At 46.9% G+C, this 19,351-nt stretch overlaps 1 protein-coding gene across 1 annotated transcript in view; it reads left to right on the plus strand.

Annotated features, from left to right (window-relative positions):
* The window catches only part of LOC137432284 (SH3 and multiple ankyrin repeat domains protein 2), a 910,319-nt gene that overhangs the window by 422,193 nt on the left and 468,775 nt on the right, over positions 1-19,351 (plus strand). The window contains 3 exon segments of the mRNA XM_078782990.1: positions 4,590-4,635; positions 4,638-4,665; position 5,117. Coding sequence (XP_078639116.1) covers positions 4,590-4,635; positions 4,638-4,665; position 5,117 — 75 coding nt within the window.

Genomic DNA, 19,351 nt, shown 5'->3' on the forward strand with positions numbered 1-19,351 from the left:
CCATTTTTCTCCAATTCTCCCCTCTCACCCCTCCTCCTCAAAGCATCCTCCTCAAAGCATCTGTCGTACGTCGGCTCTGGTACTGTGGCCAAATAGCTCTACCTTTGACTCATCTGTCCAGAGCACATTGTTCCAGAAGTGCTGGTCTTTGCCTCGGTGTTCATTGGCAAACTTTTAGTCTTGCCCTGATGTTCTTTCTGGACAGCAAAGGTTTCCTCCTGGCACACCTCCCATGTATACACAAAGAATTAAGTTAAGCACCCCTACACAAAGAATTAAGTTAAGCACCCCCTAATCCTGTCCTGAACCTGAACCCCCTCGAGCACGTTTGGGACATGTTGGGACGACAAATTGCGAAGATGGTCCCTCCAATAGCCAATCTGGATGAATTGGAACGTGCATTACATCGGGAATGGAACAACCTGCCACAGCAACGCATACGACGGCTTACAGGGTCTATGAGACGTAGGGTTGAGTCAGTGATCCGATCACGTGGGTCCTACACACGTTATTGACGCAAAGATCGCTAGAGGTCTTCTCAGAACAATGACTGTACGTTAGAAAACATAAACGTCATCCACACTGTCCGTGATGGACCTATAGCTCCATACTTAAATTGAGGTGAAAATATGCCTAAAATTCCCAAAAAATTTCACCTTAAATTATTCAGAATAAAATATTGAAAACGGCATGATTGTTATGTTTTTATGTGACCATAATATCACTTTTCCAGAAAATATAGCAATATCATGGGTATATTACACTGTTTTGACGACAACAAACTTGTAATGTGCGAGGTTGTAAAAAAACGGGGGGGGGGGGTGCTTAACTTAATTCTTTGTGTATAGATCAAATTTGTGCAGCCTCTTTCTAATGGTAGACTGGTGCACTTTGACATCAACAGCGGCAAGAGCTACCTGTAGGTCCCGTGATGACATTCTGGGGTTCTTCGAGACTTCTTTCAGCATCTTGCGGTCTGCTCTCGGGCTGAACTTGCTGGGGGCGGCCTGGCCTGAACAAGTTGGCAGTTCTTTGGAATCTTCTCCACTTGTTGATGATCTTCCGGACAGTCGAATGATTGATTTCAAATTGTTTGGAGATCTTTTTAAATCCCTTCCCAGACTCGTAGGCATCTATAACCTTCTTTCTGAAAGCCTCAGAGAGCTCTTTTGATCTAGGCATGGTGACGCCGCACACTTCAACAACAAAGAGCAAACCAAACTAAATGTCTGAGGTTTAAATAAGACAGGTTCCTCCAAGATCCTCTCTAACGATGTTCTTATCATTTGCACCTGAGCTGGTGCACCTGATTCTAATTTTAGGTATTTGAAGTAATGATAAATGTAGGGGTGTACTTACTTTTTCCACATGTGGAATTTGCATTTATGTTTATTTAAATTATACAATGGACTACAAAATGTAAATGTTTCATGATATTTGTTATATTATATCACCTTTATCCCTCAATATTGTTGAAATGAAGATCAAATGGCTGTATGTTGAAATATGTTGAAAAAAGTCAAAACTTTACATGGGGTGTACTTACTTTTTTGCGTGACTGCTGTGGAAAGTTTATTGGATTGAGCTCTGAAATCATCTAAAAGCACATGTGGACTTCACTTTGTGTTTGTTACATATGTGGATGGATTGGCAAGAGATGGTCAAAGGATGCGTGGACGTAAAACCAAGCCAATATAATTTGGTGCAGTACAACCTGATAATCCTTTACCTGTTGCTCTGTGCTTTGTGTGAAGATGACAAAAATGATAAACTGGGGTGTACCAGGCAATGTTACAGTTCAGGGTATTCAACATTTGCTGAGAACCTACAGAGCTTCCAGGAGCTGGGTTGTGTACCATCTGGCATGCCAAGGCTGGATGAAGGGAGAAGGGATGGTAAAGACACTTGGAGAGCATGAAGCAACATGCCATAACTCATGGTATAATAAATTCAGGAACCTGAAGTTGCAGAGAGCACAAAAGTGTAAATCAGAGACAGCAGCTGAAACAGGGAGTCCTGTTAAGATTCGTTCCTGTCAAGTGATCTTCATGACAACAGAAGGCACATCCTGCTTTTTCTGTTATAAAGGTGAAGAACCATTGCATAGAGCTTCACCGTGGACCTCAAAAAAATGTCAGATATTGGACAACTGAGCTCTAACTCCAAGCTGTTGGACAAGCACAGTGTGTCAAACGGCTTGACATTGTATGGGACAGATATGTAGATGGCAGCTTGAAATGGAGCACAAGAGAGACGAGAGGGCATGGAATTAGGAGAGTAACCCCCAGTGCAGCAACACTATCAATCTGGCAGACATTCTTTCTCAATGATGAAAAGAACATCAAGCTGTTCACCTTTTTGGGAATGCACATTGAGAACATGAAGGCACAGGAAAGCACAGAATACAAACAGGAGAGCTAACAGTGTTTGTTGTAACTGCTTTGCCTCCAGTGTGTGTGCGTGTGCGTGTGTGGCCGTGGCCTGAAGTGCCGAGAGGCATGAATCGGGCATGGCCTCAGACCTCGCTCCAGGTCCAGTCTCGTCTCTGGATCTCCGCAGCTGTGCTGTTGGCTGTGCGTTGGCTGTGAGCGCCTTGAGTCAACTCACTCTGTCGGTGACCGGGCTGGGTGTGGTTTGGGGTCAATTCTTTGGGGATCACGACTCTGAGGCTCGATGGTCCTGGTTCAGTGGCTCACTCTCCAGGGCTGTCTCTTCATGCTATGCGTTGGGCCTTTTATAGCCAGTCCTCTGGTCCCTCACCGCGTGGGTCTCACACATGCACTCCCGCAGTGCAAGGCAGCACAACTGGCTACACCATGTTTCTAAAACCCAGGCTTGACATTGCACAAATGTGTCCTCCATGTTGAGGTGCGATGAACGGACACCGGCGGTGATTAAGATACACATGGACGGTAAAAGACACAGACGTGAGGATAAACGGTGGCAGGGAAACGAACTTGACATCCGATTCTGGTCGATTAATAATTGGGGTTTACAAACACTTATGCTGACGCTCATTAAGAGATAACTGATGAATAATTAACTCCTACTATTATTTTCATGACTATATATTTGTTTATTCTTTTAAAAAAAATTGAGGGGCCATCTTGAGAACCAGGTAATATTCTCACGGTTTTCCTTCAAACCATAACTATTTGATTCAAAGACATTTATCTGAGAGAGGCACTCTTTACGGCGTCTTGGGCATTGTCGTGTGACATGGAATAACATACATTGCTTAATGGTCCAACTCGGGCTGGCAAGATGGCCTAGAGGTACGCACACTCGCCTCCAAGCCGTCTCGCCTGGGTTTGAATCCCGGCCCAGCTATAGACTGTCATCCTGGTGTTTCACAGGCAGGGTGAATCATCGATGTGCGTGCACCGTCTGCCAGATGGACGTTAAACTGGGCAACCCCATCAGCCAGCATTAGTTGGTGGACTTTAAAGACCCCACGGTGTCCTTCGTGAAGAATGGGCAAGTAGTTATGGCCGGCACCCTGAACCAATTCCTGCAGTAACTACTGCTGGAAAAGAAATGGCAAAAAGCCACCCAAACGCTTTGTGAAGAGAGAGAGAGAGAGAGAGAGAGAGAGAGAGAGAGAGAGAGAGAGAGAGAGAGAGAGAGAGAGAGAGAGAGAGAGAGAGAGAGAGAGAGAGAGGGAGAGGAGAGGAGGGAGAGGGAGAGGGAGAGGAGAGGGAGAGGGAGAGGGGAGGGAGGGAGACGGAGACGGAGACGAGACGGAGACGAGAGCGGAGAGACGGAGAGACGAGAGACGGAGAGAAGAGAGAGAGAGGGAGAGAGAGAGAGGGAGACGGAGAGAGGGAGAGAGACGGAGAGAGGAGGAGACGGAGACGAGACGGAGAGAGAGGGGAGAGAGGGAGAGAGAGGGAGACGGAGAGAGGGAGGAGAGACGGAGAGAGGGAGAGAGACGGAGACGGAGACGGAGACGGACAGACACACAGACACACAGACAAGGACAGATACAGACACAGACAAACAGGACAGATACAGAGAGACAGAGATAGATAGATGCCATGTTTGATGTCTCAGCCATGTTGGTAGCAGACTAACGGTCTCATGCTTGTGCAGAAACCTTTGTCTTTCTCCCATAACAACGATTCCTCCTTGAGGAGTGCCATGGATCACGAATGCGAAGGTTGTAAATGAAAGGAACCTGAATTTCCAGCCCACAATTAGTCTCAAATTATGAAGCAGAGAGCGAGGCCTTGAGAGCAATGCCAGACTTTGTCCAGGTTCGTGTCGATCTGCGGCGGAAGATGATATTTGAACGAATCGGTTTATCGACTAAAGCTTGCCAAGGTGTGCTGATGCCCACCGAAGCGAAGTAAAGCTGACAATACGCGTGTTAACCCCTTCGTCGGAACAAGAGCAAGGGGCCAATGCCAAGAAATGTCAGCTTCGCTTCCCACGGGCAGGTAGTAACAACCTACGTCACCTTCATTTAGTAAAACCCTTCCCCAATGAGAAGTCCACGTGATGTCCACGAAATTAGGAGACAAAGTGGAATCAAAGTGATGTATTTGTGCTTGGAACACGATGGAGTAAACTGAGGTTCTTTTGTGCAGGAGAGCCTGCAGCGGATCTTGCTGTTTCGAGGAGTCGCGAAGGACATCGGAACTACAACAGCCAGACCTCATTCCAGTATGACTCAAAGCTACCTGCAGTTCAACATGTGCTATTATTGATTCACTTTGCTCTGCTTGTGCTTCCTTGAGCTACATTTGATTGTTTCTTTTTGTACCAGATCTTTAAAATAGAAGTCAGTTATTTTAAGCAGAGGTTTCATTTCCACCTTTGCTCCAATATAAGTTTGTGCAGTAAAATTCTGAAAAGAACCTCAATGATTTGTACTGTATATTGACTTTTCATGGAATTGCCATTGGAATACACACCTAGTGTATAATTTGGGTGGTTGCCATTGCAATTTGAATCGCAGACAAGAGCTCCGCACCATTCCGATGAACTAATGCATGCTACAACTATCGGCGACGCCTCTTCGTGGTGGTTGTACCCCCCAATGCAAGTCGTGGGCCAAATCTTGCCCATTTTTCACTGCTGCCCGAATTCGTCAGGGCAGCGCGGTCACGGTCAGAGTGCCAATTGGTCCTCATGGATCGGCTCTTGGTCCTCATGGACCAGCCCTTTCCCTCTTGTCTCTCTCTCTCGCTCTCCCTCGCTCTCTCTCTCACTCTCTCTCGCTCTCTCTCTCTCTCGCTCTCTCTCATCGCTCTCTCTCTCTCTCGCTCTCTCTCTCACTCGCTCTCTCTCCCACTCGCTCTCTCTCTCTCTCTCTCTCTCTCTCTCTCTCTCTCTCTCTCTCTCTCTCTCTCTCTCTCGTGCTCTCTCTCCTGCTCTCTCTCTCTCTCTCGCACTCTCTCTCTCTCTCTCTCTCTCGCACTCTCGCGCTCTCTCCCTCTCTCCCTCTCTCACGCTCTCGCGCTCTCTCCCTCTCTCGCGCTCTCACTCTCTCTCTCTCTCGCTCTCTCTCTTTCTCTCTCTCTTGCTCTCTCTCTCTAACTCCGTCGTGGCCCTGACTTCATGAAGGTGGTGATACACCATCCTTGATGTGGGGGATGTCTGTGTCGCTCCTGCGAGATCTATCGGCTTTCTCCGTGCCGCGGCCTTGTTCAAGAGAACTGTCTGGGGCTATACAACAACAACAACCAATGCTTGCTTTGGCTTAACCGTCTTATTTAATAGGAATGGGTTCCATTACAAGGACCTTCACAGGAGGAGATATTAGGCTCATCAATCAAGCCCGTGCAATGGTTGCCAAACTATGTTTCTTTGTCCGCCCTTTTTTAAATGTTGAGCATCAAGCAAGAAAGCAGTACATCCCATTTATTAATCCTTTTCACGACTCGGCCTTGGTCGGGTTCGAAACGCCGACCTCCCATTCTCAGAGCGGATGCTCTACAAACCATTACACCACCGAGTCTGGTTATACTTCACTGCAGGACGACTGTTCTCCTCTGTTGTATTCAATGCAATTCCATCTCTGATACTCCAGTAAAAAAAAAAAAATTCAATTCCATCTCTCCATCTATTTTCTGATCTGCCTCTGCTTGATTTTTGATGGCGCCTCTCTTGATTGCCGGTTTGGAATTCTTCTTGTCTGTTCTTGTTGCTACATGTCTGGCCCAGTTCCTCTCTAAGTATACTTTGAGCTCCCTGCAAATTATTCCTGCCCGAACTCTCCTCTTATTTGCCTCGGGGCCCTGGTTTGTTTGTCCTAGTCTGTTCACTCTCCATTCTGCAAAAAAACAACCACTTCAGCATCTATTTTGATTATACTCTTAATTATCGTAAGCATCTCTATCAATCATTGCCCTGGGCACAGCTTTGGTGGGAGTGTAGAATCGTCGGCCTTCAGGGCTGCAGTTTCCTCCCTGATCTGGAGCTGATGCTCGAATCATTATGCCACCGAGTCTGGTGGTGCAAAGCTTATGCCCGCACAGTTTCAGATTGCTCAGCTAGAAAACCTTGTGTTATGCCCGAAAGTGTAAAATTGAGCTGCAATTGAAGTACGACTGTATTTCTGTGTACGAAGCTGTATTCCAATGAATAATTCACCAGGATGCTTTACCTGTAGTCTTTGTTTACAAGGATTTACAAACAACTTCAACGTTGGAGGAGGCCATCAAGACCATCAAGTCTGCACAATCGTGCCGTTATCTTAGTACCACCTACTCCCTCTCCCCATCCCATCCCATCTCCTCTTATCAGATCCTCTGGAAATCGTCTCCTTTCTAATGTAAAAAGTCCTTTCTCTTCCAGGTGTTTTTTTAGCTACGTCTACCTCAGCCCAGATCAATCTAGTTGTTCCATGCTGTACTCGCGCTCTCCCAGTTATGACCTTCCTCAGATGTGGTGACCAGAAAAGCGTACATTATGATAGATGAGGCCTCACTAAATTCCTGTACAGAGTTATCACTACCTGCTTTGATATATAATTTATCCCCTTACGAATACTATGTAAAACCCTGATAGCTTTACCTATAGCTACCTGGCACTGTGCTGTTTGCTTTTTTTTTTGTATACAAAGTCGAGGCTCGTTTAAGAGCTAACACATATAAATATATAATAAAGGGAGTGGGAGGCAATAGGAGAAGAGAGAGGGAAGCACAACAACAGTAGGGAACAGGGACATCGGGAGATCTGTGGAAGGGAGAGGGCAGGGGCAGGATACACGCGATAAACAAAATGGACACTACAAGGACTTTAATGAAATAATTTGAAGGGGGTGGATTTTGTGTGGATTAACAGGGGAAGAGAATATCAAGGTTTTGGATGGGGAAAGATATGAGATGGTGGTGAACAGCTGTTTTGAAGACCTGGAGGGAGGAGTGGGATTGAAGGGAGTGGGGGAGTTTGTTCCAGAGGTGGGGAAACAAAAAGAATGAAAGAGTGAAGGTGAGCATAGAATCTTGATTTTGGCAGTTTCACCAGAAGAGGGTTGATGGCAGATCTTGTGTGTCCTGAAGGAATATTTGGGGGACAGAGCAGGGGGAGTTAGGCCAGAGAGGAGTCGGCAGAAGACAGAAAGACCACCTACCTGCCTGCGGTGAGCGGGTGAAAGGCCCTCAGAATCGGCTTCATCATGGGAGATACCAATAATTCTGAAAACTTTGCGATCAACAGCGTGAAGCCAAGATAGGTGTGAGGCAGGAGCACCAGCCCAGAGGGGAGAGCAGTATTCCATTGAGCTGTGGATGAAAGCCTTGTATGTGGTGAGGAGCTCAGAGGTGCCCAGGAAGGACTTCGCACGACGGAGGATGCCCAGTCGGCAACTGGCTTTGGAGACCAGCTTGGAAATGTGGTTTTCCCAGGAAAGATCATGGCAGACAGTGAGACCCAAAAGCTTGAGTGACATAACTTATTGGAGAGGATTGTTGAGAAAGTAGATGGGCGGGTTTTTTTGACGGTCTTTTCGGAGAGACATATTGAGAGTCTGAGATTTGTCAGGATTGAAAGACATGTTCCACTTGTTTGACCACTTTGGGATTTTATCCAGGTCTGGAGAGAGTGAAGAGGCTGCTGCCTGCCGATCTGCTTAACCTCTGCCCTACCATCTTACATTTCTTTATGTTAAATTATATCTGCCAATCATTTGCCCAATTGATTGAAGTATTGTCGCGTGATTTCCCTCGGTGAAGACCAGAAAATCGCGGATAGACAAAGCCAGCTTTAACTCCAAAGGTGTTCAGTTCAAATAGCGGATTTTACTATATGTATGCACGGGGGAGGCAAGAGAAGAAGAAGAAACTGAAGAGATTACCTGGACGGCCTCGCTAATGTCTTCAACCTGCTAAAAGTAACTCAAACGGGAACGGGTTTAAAATGTACATAAAATAATGAAAGGCTTTATTGCCACGGATGCCGATAACAAAAAAAACGCGCCGGTTACTAACTAATGTTCCTAAAATGGAGTGCTCCCGCACCAAACGTATAACACACACGAGGGGAAAATAAATGGAAACGAATGGTGTGGGATTATCGTGTACCTAGCTCAACTGGTGCTTTGGCAGCAATCGTCCAGCCCCGAGCGCGCACTCCGGACGTGGCTCCGGTGTTGGCGAGAAGAAGGCCTCGACGTGCCCTTGTTCACTAGGCCTCGATAAGGCCTCCCACGCAAAGTGAACGAGCGGGCGTGTAACCCACTTCCTCAGCCATGCAATGTCCTCACAAATTCGGCACAGAACTGCGATGCACCCAACGTCCGTATCAGAGAGAGGGTCGAGGGTGAAGGAAGGCGTGAGGGCAAGAGGTCGGAGTAGAGGAATCGCGAGGGCAGTATCGAATGAGGTCCAGGCACGAAGGGATCCAAAAACGAGAGAGACAAAAAAACCAGCCGTGGTTTTTACGTCGGGCCCTCACGTCCTCGGTGCCTCTCCTCCAATCCCTGACGGCCAACACCCACAGCCTTAGCTCTCCACTTATCACACGCAGTTCGCCCTTTGACGTCATCGATGGTATCTGGCCAACCGGCGCGCTGCCCACTGCTCCTCCTTCTTCCCCCAATCAGCTGGTGGCTTCTTGCTTCGTGGCGATTAGTCACAGCTCCCTCCTTCTCCTGGCCTTTGGTTGGTTGACTCCCGCCCAATAGCAAGTCGTTCTGGGCGTGGCTCCCGGCCTGCCTGTGCTATGTGTGTTGCTATACGAGTTGGTGCTGTAGCTGGCCACGGTTCCATCGGCAATGCTCCGAACTGGCTTCTGGTGAGTTTTATTGTGGGGGGGAGGGGATTTAATTAGTATGTGTGGTGCTAATGGGCCTGCCCAGTGTCTATGTGCAGTGCCATAATGGACAAAGGATAGATCACAAGTTCTCACGAACAGGGGAATTAACGTAATCCTTACTCCAGTTAACACGCCCAATTCCTCGTAATTGGGACAAATATACACTTAATCCGACATTCAGGCTAAACAGGTCCCTGACTTATGTACATCAAAATGGTTCTTTCTACCCCCGATCATCAGAGCATCTACCTATACAGATCTACCTGAATCTATATATTACTACCCCTAAATTCATAACAGTATCTAAACTGTCCTGAATCTGATCATTCCCCCTCTGCTATCTACCTTACCTCCAAGCTTTGTGTCACCTGCAAATTTGGAAAGCCTCTCCCAACCCCACTATCCAAAACATTGATGTGAATTATGAATAATAATGGTCCCAGTACTGATCATGAGGTACCCCACTACTTACATCCTGGCAGCTAGACATCCTGACACTCACAGCCACTCTTTGCTTCCTATCACTAATCTAGTTTCCAAGCCAGTTAGCTATCGGGCAGCCACTCCTTAAGGCCTCATGTTTTAGCTGACATCCTCGTACGTGGATACACTACCTCAACTGCCCTTTCCTAATCCATGTTGTTACTATACTTGCAATTTGTTACTGTCCATGAGGATTGTTTGCTGGTACCCAGGATATACCCAATGTTTTATGACATTACCATGACTTTTTAAACCAAGTAGCAATGTTGTAGATACTCGTGACATGTGCACGTGGGTTGGGTAACGGTGAGAAGAGTGGCTGTGGGTTGGAGGAAGAGGGGTTGTGGGATGGTGGAGGGAGGGGTTGCAGGATGGGGGTGGCTTGGCTGCTAACTTGCAATGAAAACATGAAACACAGTGCTATCATTCTGATATATTGATAGTTTTGTGCTGGTTATGTGCAACCAGAGGCCCTGTGGTTCCTACGAGTGATGCTGCAATTGTGTGTCTTTGCAGAGTTGAGCATCCATTCCATACCAGACAGTGAGGTAATTGAGGCCTAGGCCTATATATTTTTGACAGAACTGAATGAATAGGAGCGTTTTTATTCTTCAGCTAACAAAGTCTTCACCAAAAACAGTCTTCAGTTTTGCATGTGAAGAGATTTATGATTGATCAGCAAGAAAGGTCGGGTTTCTAGTCGAACAGTTTTGGTGCACGAGGTCACGGAAGTAGATGTCAATCAGAAAACCAAATGTTGCAGCAGCACCAAACCTAATCGGGCAGCAAACATCGTGCGGCTAGTATCAGTGAATGAAAGTCCATGATCCATGGAGGCCGTGGTCAATATCTCTCATCTATAAATCATAGGTGTTTGAATTCCCTTACTAATGTGGAAAAAGCTCAATAAATCCCAACTTGGGCTGCAGGCCAGTCTCGCCAAAGGCCAAAGGCAAATTAAAAAGCTAAAGTAGCATTGCTCACAAGGTTTAATGTGTCTCTACGGACACCATCTCTGGATGTTTTGGTAAGAACTCAAATTTTTGCATAAACCTGTTTCAGCTTCCCGGTTGACGGATCTCTGGTAACTTGTATACCTGTTGATGTGTTTGGGCCTTGGGGAGTAACTGCTGAAATCTATCTCTGGGTTCTTCCTGACAACTTTGTTCCTTTCACACTTCTTTCTCTTCTTTCAGATTCCTCTTTATTCATTCCAATTCTTGCTTTTTGTTTTTTCTTTTATCACTTTTACTCTTTATTTCTCCCTTCCTTTATCTATCTGTTTAAGAAGAAGTGAATTCTTGCAGAAAGTTTTCTGAAAGACTCATTTGGCTACACCTGGATGAGTTTGCAGGTTGTGGAGTAGCAGCTGAAACCCAAATCCTATCCAGGTTCCTCCTGATGACTCCATCTTTGCTCTTTACTTCTTCGGGTTCCTTCAAATGACTCCAGTGCAGTATTTGGTCTTTCATTTGTTTATCTTCCTGCATCAACTGTGTGGAATTGGACACTCCTCTTTGAGACTTTTATGCCGTTGTATTCAGCTATCTACTGCCCTCAATTTTGAAACTTTATTTGGAAATCAAACCTTTTGCTTCAGATTGAACACCATGATCAATGGTGGATATTCTAGATCTGAAACCTAACTTCAGCATCCTAACTTATAAATCTAACATCAGTTCTCAGGATACACATCTCGGGTCAGTTAGTGTCTGGACACTGTGGAATATGATGCTTCCCAAAGATTTCCCAACTTTACTTAGAAGGGAGATAGCTCGGTGTCCTTTCCCATGATCATTGTGGCATAATGGTTAAAGTGTCCACTCTGGAGTCTGGGAGGTCCGTGGTTTGAACTCAACCCTGGCCGAGTTATACCAAATATTTTTAAAATGGTGCATGCTGCTTCCTTGCTTGATGCTCAGCATTTAAAAAATAAATAACACAGATGAACAGCCATATGTTGGCAACCCTCGGCAGGCTTTGATGGGCTCCTAGCTTCCTCCTGCATTGGAGTCACTTGTAAGGAAAGTCATTTATTTATTTATCTTGTCCTTTAGGCTCAGGTCCTACGAGACGAGGTGGTTTCTTCAGACCTACATAGTTGGTAGGGGGTGGGGGGGGGAGATTTGAAGGGAAGGGGTTGGGGGGGAGTTTTGAAGGGGAGTGGCGAGGGGGGAGTTTTGAAGAGGGAGAGGGGGGAGATTTGAAGGGGGAGGAGCAAGGGGGGAGATTTGAAAGGGAGGGGCAAGTGTGGAGATTTGGAGGGGAGGAATGAGGGGGGAGTTTAGGAGGGGAGGTGTGAGGGGGAGTTTAGAAAGTGGATGATTTATGAAAAACGAACATTTATTACAAACTGGGTTTATTGTGATTTTCAAGTCAGAGATCCATTTTAAAACAATACAGGAGGGGTGGAATGAAGGTGAATTTAGAGAATGTAGGGAGTGTTACAGATCCCGGATTTAGAGGAGTTACTATTCATGTCATTGCTTATTAATGTTTATTCTATTAAAGGTTGTTGTGGTTAAAGGGTTAGAGAGGCTCCGGATAACAGGAGACCGGAAACGGGATAGTGAACCGGAAGAAGAAAAAGACACGAGGTCCGGGAGAAGCGGCGATCTTCTTCTTCCTCGCCCAGCTCCAACGCGAGCGGTGTCGATATTGAGCAGCGTGGGGAACGCTGCTTTTGAAAGCCCGTCTGGCGAGAGGAGTTACCTGTGCGGGGTAATTACCGGTTACACGTCAAGTTGCCGTGGGTTCGTGCACGGAACCAAGCGTCCGGCACAGTTCGCCTCCACGTCTACAAGGACGCGTACGGGTCACACCTTGGGCCTCGCGCGCTTTGCTTTGCCCGCTTTGCTTTGCAAGGAGGTGTGCGCTGCAGCAGCTGTTCCCGGTACGCGACGTGCACGTTTGGAGCACGTCAGCCAGGGGTTCGTTCAACCGCCCGTGTGCGGAGAAGTCGACCTTCACCTTGGTCTGGAGGGGCCCAGAGACATTGTGAGGGACAGTGACCATTGAGGGGTCGTGAGTGGGGAAAGGGCGGAAATATATGAGATGGCCATCTTAGTAATATTGGTGATTGATTGTTGATGGTTGTTGATTGATTGGGGAATATATTATTGAGTAATCCGGATCCTTGGTGTGGGGTTTCTTATTGACTTGAATTATTGTGTCTTTCATATTGATTGCGCTACGAAAGCGTATAAATCAGAGATCTTTCTGGCGGGGTCCTCCCACAGTCCGGGGGTCACCAAGACCAGGTAGTTACCAGGAGGACCACGTAACAGAATTGGGGGCTCGTCCGGGATCTAAAATTGTATAACATAATAAAATAATAATTTTTAGTAATTAAAATTTATTAATTAATTATTAATTGGTAAATTTTTGAGAAATTGTGGTAAAGTCTTGGGTGAAGGTTAACAGGTGTTAACGATAGTCACCATGGCGTTTGTTGCACAGAACTTTGCGGTAACACCTAGTGAGGCACAGTTCCGAGCGTTACTAAAAGCGGACCTCTTGAAATTGGCCAAACATTTTAACTTGGAGGTCCGAACTAATTTGAGGAAGGCAGAGTTGCAGACCACGGTGATACAATCTATGGTGGGATTAGGAACATGGGACGAGTTAGCCTGGCAGTGGCTACCCGAAGAACCAGAAGACGTTGAGATCCGGAAACTGGAGTTGCAATTACGGAGCCAGGAACGGATCAAAGAAGAAGAAAGGAAAGCAGAAAAGGAAAGAGCAGAAGAGGAAAGGAAAGCAGAAGAGAGGAGAGAAGAGAAACAAGCAGAGGAAAGGAGAGTGGAACGAGAACTCCAGGAAAGGTTAAAAGAAGAAGAAAGGAAAGCAGAAAAGGAAAGAGCAGAGGAAGAAAGGAAAGCAGAAAAGGAAAGAGCAGAAGAGGAAAGGAAAGCAGAAGAGAGGAGAGAAGAGAAACAAGCAGAGGAAAGGAGAGTGGAACGAGAACTCCAGGAAAGGTTAGAAAGGATGAAAACAGAGGAAAGGAAAGCAGAAAAGGAAAGAGCAGAAGAAGAAAGGAAAGCAGAAAAGGAAAGAGCAGAAGAGGAAAGGAAAGCAGAAGAGAGGAGAGAAGAGAAACAAGCAGAGGAAAGGAGAGTGGAACGAGAACTCCAGGAAAGGTTAGAAGGGAGAAAAGCAGAGGAGAGTTGAGCTGCCAGGGAACTCGAAGCAGAGGAGAGAAAAGCCGAAAGGGAGTTGAAGGAACGTGATCTGGCGCTTCAGCAAGAGATTAAATTCAAGGAGCTGGATTTAATGAGAGAACGGGGAGAGGTACCACCCTTGCTGACGGGGTCGACACCTAGCCAGAAAACCTGGGAGGTGGGCAGACATGTGAGGCTGGTTCCACCCTTCAGTGAAAAGGAAGTCACTCAATTTTTTCCACACTTTGAGAAAGTGGCTCGACAGTTAAACTGGCCGGAGGAGGCCTGGACCATACTAGTGCAAAGTGTGCTGGTGGGTAAAGCTCAAGAGATTTATTCGGCGCTACCAATGGACCAATGTGCATATTATGAGGTATTGAAGAAGCACATCCTCAAAGCCTATGAGTTGGTTCCTGAAGCTTACCGGCAAAAATTCAGGAATGCCAGGAAGAGGGAGAGTGAGACCCATGTGGAGTTTGCCAGAGTGAAAGAAAACATGTTTGATCGGTGGTGTGAGTCAAAAGGAGTCGGGAACGACTTCGAAGCATTGCGTGACTTGATCCTGGTGGAGGAATTTCAACAGTGTGTCAAAAGAGGACATCAAAGTGTACCTGCAGGAAAAGAAAGTACCGAAGTTGTGGGACGCAGCCACCATGGCAGATGATTATGCCTTAACACACCGGATAGGGGTCCACGAACCTAACTCCTCGCCTAGATTTCCGCAGGGGAGTTGTGGAACAGCAGGTGCGGAGAACGACAATACATGGCGGCGGCCTCGAGATGATTATGGGGACAACGCTGATACCCGAACTGTTCGAAATCAGAGGGCGACGGGCCCAGGACAAACCTATTTTTCGGGGGGCCCGAGGCAGACCACGAGTTTCTCCTCCGGACCTACTTGCGCTTTTTGCAAGAAACCTGGACACTTGATGTTCAGTTGTTACCTCATGAAAAGGGAAAACCCAGAGCGGAGTCCGACTATTACAACTCCGAATGCGATGGCAAGCGTAAGAAATTGCCCACAGAAGAGTTACCAACCATTTATTTATGAGGGGTTGGTCTCCCTCGAGGGAGACTTGACTAACCCAAGACCTGTTAGGGTATTGAGGGACACAGGAGCCCATCAATCCTTAATGCTTGAAGGCATTTTGCCATTGTCAAAGAGTACCGCAACTGGTGATAGTGTTCGGTTACAAGGGATCGGTGGCTGTGTTAGTGCTCCACTTCATGTCATCCATTTGGAATCCGATTTGGTGTCAGGACCGGTCACCGTCGGTTTACAAGCCATGCTTCCTGTAGAGGGGGTATCTGTGATTATCGGGAATGATTTGGCCGGGGGGCAAATTTATGGTAACCCGAGGGTGGGTAAAGAGCCCCGCAGGGGAAATAACACCACCCCAGCTCGGGATGGCGACAAAAGTTCCAAGTTAATCGTAGGGGGACTGAACTTCAACACAGAGGAAGAAGTTCTGACCTCTGTCTTCACCAGATATGGGCTGCTGGTGGAAGTGCGGGTGGTAAAAGACAGGGAAACGCAACGGTCAAGAGGGTTCGGCTTTGTCACGTTTGCAAGCACAAGAGACGCCAGGGAGGCAGAGAAGAATTGGAATGGTAAGGATTTGGAGGGTCGGACCATAACAGTAGGGAAGGCATTTCGTAGGCGTCGAGAGGTCTACAGAAGAGGACCACTTGGCGGTAGTTTTGGTGTTGGCAGCAGCCGATATTACTATGGAGGCTCCCAGAGTTACGGCATCTCCCGAAAGAATGATTGGCAGAGGACTGGCCGAGAAGGAGACCGCCAGTCAGGGACAAGGCTGGGACAACTGCTGGGACAAGGGGTCCCACCGTAACTGTTAGGAGTCCGGAGAAGTTGAAGCACTCTATATACGGCGGAGCCGCCGAGCCTGGGCTCCTACACGGGCTAACCGTGAACGCCACGTTCTTAAAAGGCGTCCCGGTAGGGAACGTTCCTACACGGACTAACCGTGAACTCCACGTTCTTAAAGGCGTCCATGTAATGAACTTTCCTCCCCGGAGTAACCGTGAACCCCACATTCCTTAAGGCGTCCATGTAGTGAGTACTCAGCTGGGCCTCCATCCAAGAGCAACTAGAAGTGGTTGACGCTTGGTCTAGAGGGAATTACCTTGGAATCTCTGGGGGGTTTTGGTGAAAGTTTGTTGCTTTATGTTTGAGATGCGATAATTGTGCCCGGGGGGAACTGATGATTTGGGGTATCGGGTTGGTTTATCAAAGTTGGCCGGCACAGAAAGTTTTCGCGGGGTTCAAACTTTCTTTCTTGAAGGGGGGGAGTGTTACGGATCCCGGATTTAGAGGAGTTGCTGTGCGGGGTAATTACCGGTTACACGTCAAGTTGCCGTGGGTTCGTGCACGGAACCAAGCGTCCGGCACAGTTCGCCTCCACGTCTACAAGGACGCGTACGGGTCGCACCTTGGGCCTCGTGCGCTTTGCTTTGCCCGCTTTGCTTTGCAAGGAGGTGTGCGCTGCAGCAGCTGTTCCCGGTACGCGACGTGCACGTTTGGAACACGTCAGCCAGGGGTTCGTTCAACCGCCCGTGTGCGGAGAAGTCGACCTTCACCTTGGTCTGGAGGGGCCCAGAGACATTGTGAGGGACAGTGACCATTGAGGGGTCGTGAGTGGGGAAAGGGGGGAAATATATGAGATGGCCATCTTAGTAATATTGGTGATTGATTGTTGATGGTTGTTGATTGATTGGGGAATATATTATTGAGTAATCCGGATCCTTGGTGTAGGGTTTCTTATTGACTTGAATTATTGTGTCTTTCATATTGATTGCGCTACGAAAGCGTATAAATCAGAGATCTTTCTGGTGGGGTCCTCCCACGGTCCGGGGGTCACCAAGACCAGGTAGTTACCGGGAGGACCACGTAACAGGAGGAGGAACTGTAATAGATTGAATTTTTTTGAAGTTGATCAACATTAATGATCTGTCTGATTCCCTTGAAAACCAACTTAACCATTCTGCTGATGGCTCCACCATGTGCAGAATGATGCATCACTTGTGTGAAAGGCCGGCCACTGCTGAAGACCCTTTCGTCAGGCCTGGACAAGATATGCAGTTGGTCAGCTACATGGAACAATATGTAAAAACGTAGGCAAGTCACATGCTCTCACAATCTCTCCACAAGCATCGGCAAACAAACTAGCCAATCAATTTTTCTGGTGAACCACTGGAAGAAATGAAGTCCTTGAGACACCTTGGCCTCATTCTCTGCCATAACTTTTCATGCGATGGTCATATCACCAAGCTAGCATTGGAGGCCAGTCACTGTTAGTGGGGCGGCTTAGCCCAAATATTCAAAAGAATTGTGCATTTTGTGATACAAGCACCAAATTTGGCACAAATGTACATTAATATGTTGCGAACATTTTCAGATATTGGGCCACTTGAAATTCCGTAATTTTTTTTTTCAAATTTTTTCAAATTTCGTAATTTCAAATTTTTCGGGTGACACCGTCACAATTTCGGTCTTCGAGGCCGGCCGATAGGCAAAGTGTGACTGGAAGGGATGAGGTTCTCCTGACCACGTGGCCCTCGATCTGGGAAGCGAGAGGCGTTCCATTAGTGGACGCGCCCCTCACGCCCGACTTTTGGGCGGCCCCGGCAGGCCGTTTGTTTTGACGTTCCGTGACAGGCCCCGCACCCCCACCTCCGGGCCGACCGGAAGCTTGTGCTGAGTACATCATACCTGAACAACTCAGTGAGGCAGAACACAGCAGTGCACACCAGGGTGACCCCTTCAGTGCATAAACCAATTAACCTGTCCACTGCAGGGCATATAGAAATGAAGTTATTTTCTGCATATAATAATAATATAAGTTCAGTTCTATAAAACAATTTCTGTTATCACCACTACCACTACAACTACCACTACTACAAGCTTTGTCTGGAATTTTGTGGACTAACAGACATACAGACAAGCTGGGATCAAAACATTACCTCCTTCCACCATTGAGTGTAGAGGTAAACATCATGGAAATTATATCATGCCCTAGATTTAATTCATGCTTACCCGTGTATTTGCTTCACTGGTTCACAAGGTCTTTTGCAAACATGTAATTCAGACTCTCGTCTTCATTGCTGACCACACAATGTTCGCAACATATTAATGTACATTTGTGCCAAATTTGGTGCTTGTATCACAAAATGCACAATTCTTTTGAATATTTGGGCTAAGCCGCCCCACTATATCGGCCGGCCTCGAAGACCGAAATTGTGACGGTGTCACCCGAAAAATTTGAAATTACGAAATTTGAAAAAATTTGAAAAAAAAAATTACGGAATTTCAAGTGGCCCAATATCTGAAAATGTTCGCAACATATTAATGTACATTTGTGCCAAATTTGGTGCTTGTATCACAAAATGCACAACAGGTTTGCTATGCTGCTACACTATGTCTGGATATTCTTCATAGAGCTGTGTCTATTTCTTCATTTTTCATTCATGAGCTCTACCTTCTCTATCATTCATGAGCTCTATCTTCTCTATCATTCATGAACTCTATCTTCATTCATGAGCCACATCGAGCTCATCATGGTAAACAAAGCTTTCATACAAATCATGGTAAACAAAGCCCTGGAGTTAATTATTTTATTTTTTTTGCATACAGAATCGAGGCTCGTGAAAGAGCTAACATTTATCACACACAAAAAAAAAATCAAGCAGACACACAAAGTATATAATAAGGGGAGCGGTAGACAAGATGGGGAGAGAATTGGAAGCACACAAACACAACATTTTAGAGCAGGGACATCGGGAGATCTGTGGAAGGGAGAGGGCTTGGGGGGAGGAGGCGTGGGAAGGGGGCGGGGGCTGGGGGTGGGAGAAGTGTAAAACACAAGGACACTGCAAGGACTTCCAGGAAAGAAGTTGGTATTTCAAAAAAGTGGATCTGGGGTGAAATTAGCGGGGGTAGAAAAGATCAAGGTTTTGGATGAGGGAAGATAAGAGATGGTGGTGAACAGCTGTTTTAAAGACCTGGAGGGAGGAGTGGGATTGAAGAGAGTGAGGGAGTTTGTTCCAGAGGTGGGAGTAAAGAGGAATGAAGGAGTGAAGGTGAGCAGAGAGTCTTGATTTTGGCAGTTTAACCATAAGACGGTTGCAGGCAGATCTTGTGCGACCTGTAGGAATATTTGCGGGACAGAGCCCAGAGAGAGAGCTGGGGGAGCAAGGCCGGAGAGGAGTCGGTGGAAGACCACCAACCTGCCTGCGGTGAGTAAGTGAAAGGCCCTTGGAGTTAGCTTCATCACGGGAGATTCCAATGATTTTGAAAGCTTTGGTTTCAACAGCGTGAAGCCAAGCTAGGTGAGAGGCAGGAGCACCGGCCCAGAGGGGGTAACAGTATTCCATTGAGCTGCGGATGAAAGCCTTCTATGTGGTGAGGAGCTCAGGTGTGCCAAGGAAGG

This window comes from Myxine glutinosa, chromosome 8 (assembly GCF_964187855.1).
Source record: "Myxine glutinosa chromosome 8, kmMyxGlut1.1, whole genome shotgun sequence".
Taxonomy (NCBI): domain Eukaryota; kingdom Metazoa; phylum Chordata; class Myxini; order Myxiniformes; family Myxinidae; genus Myxine; species Myxine glutinosa.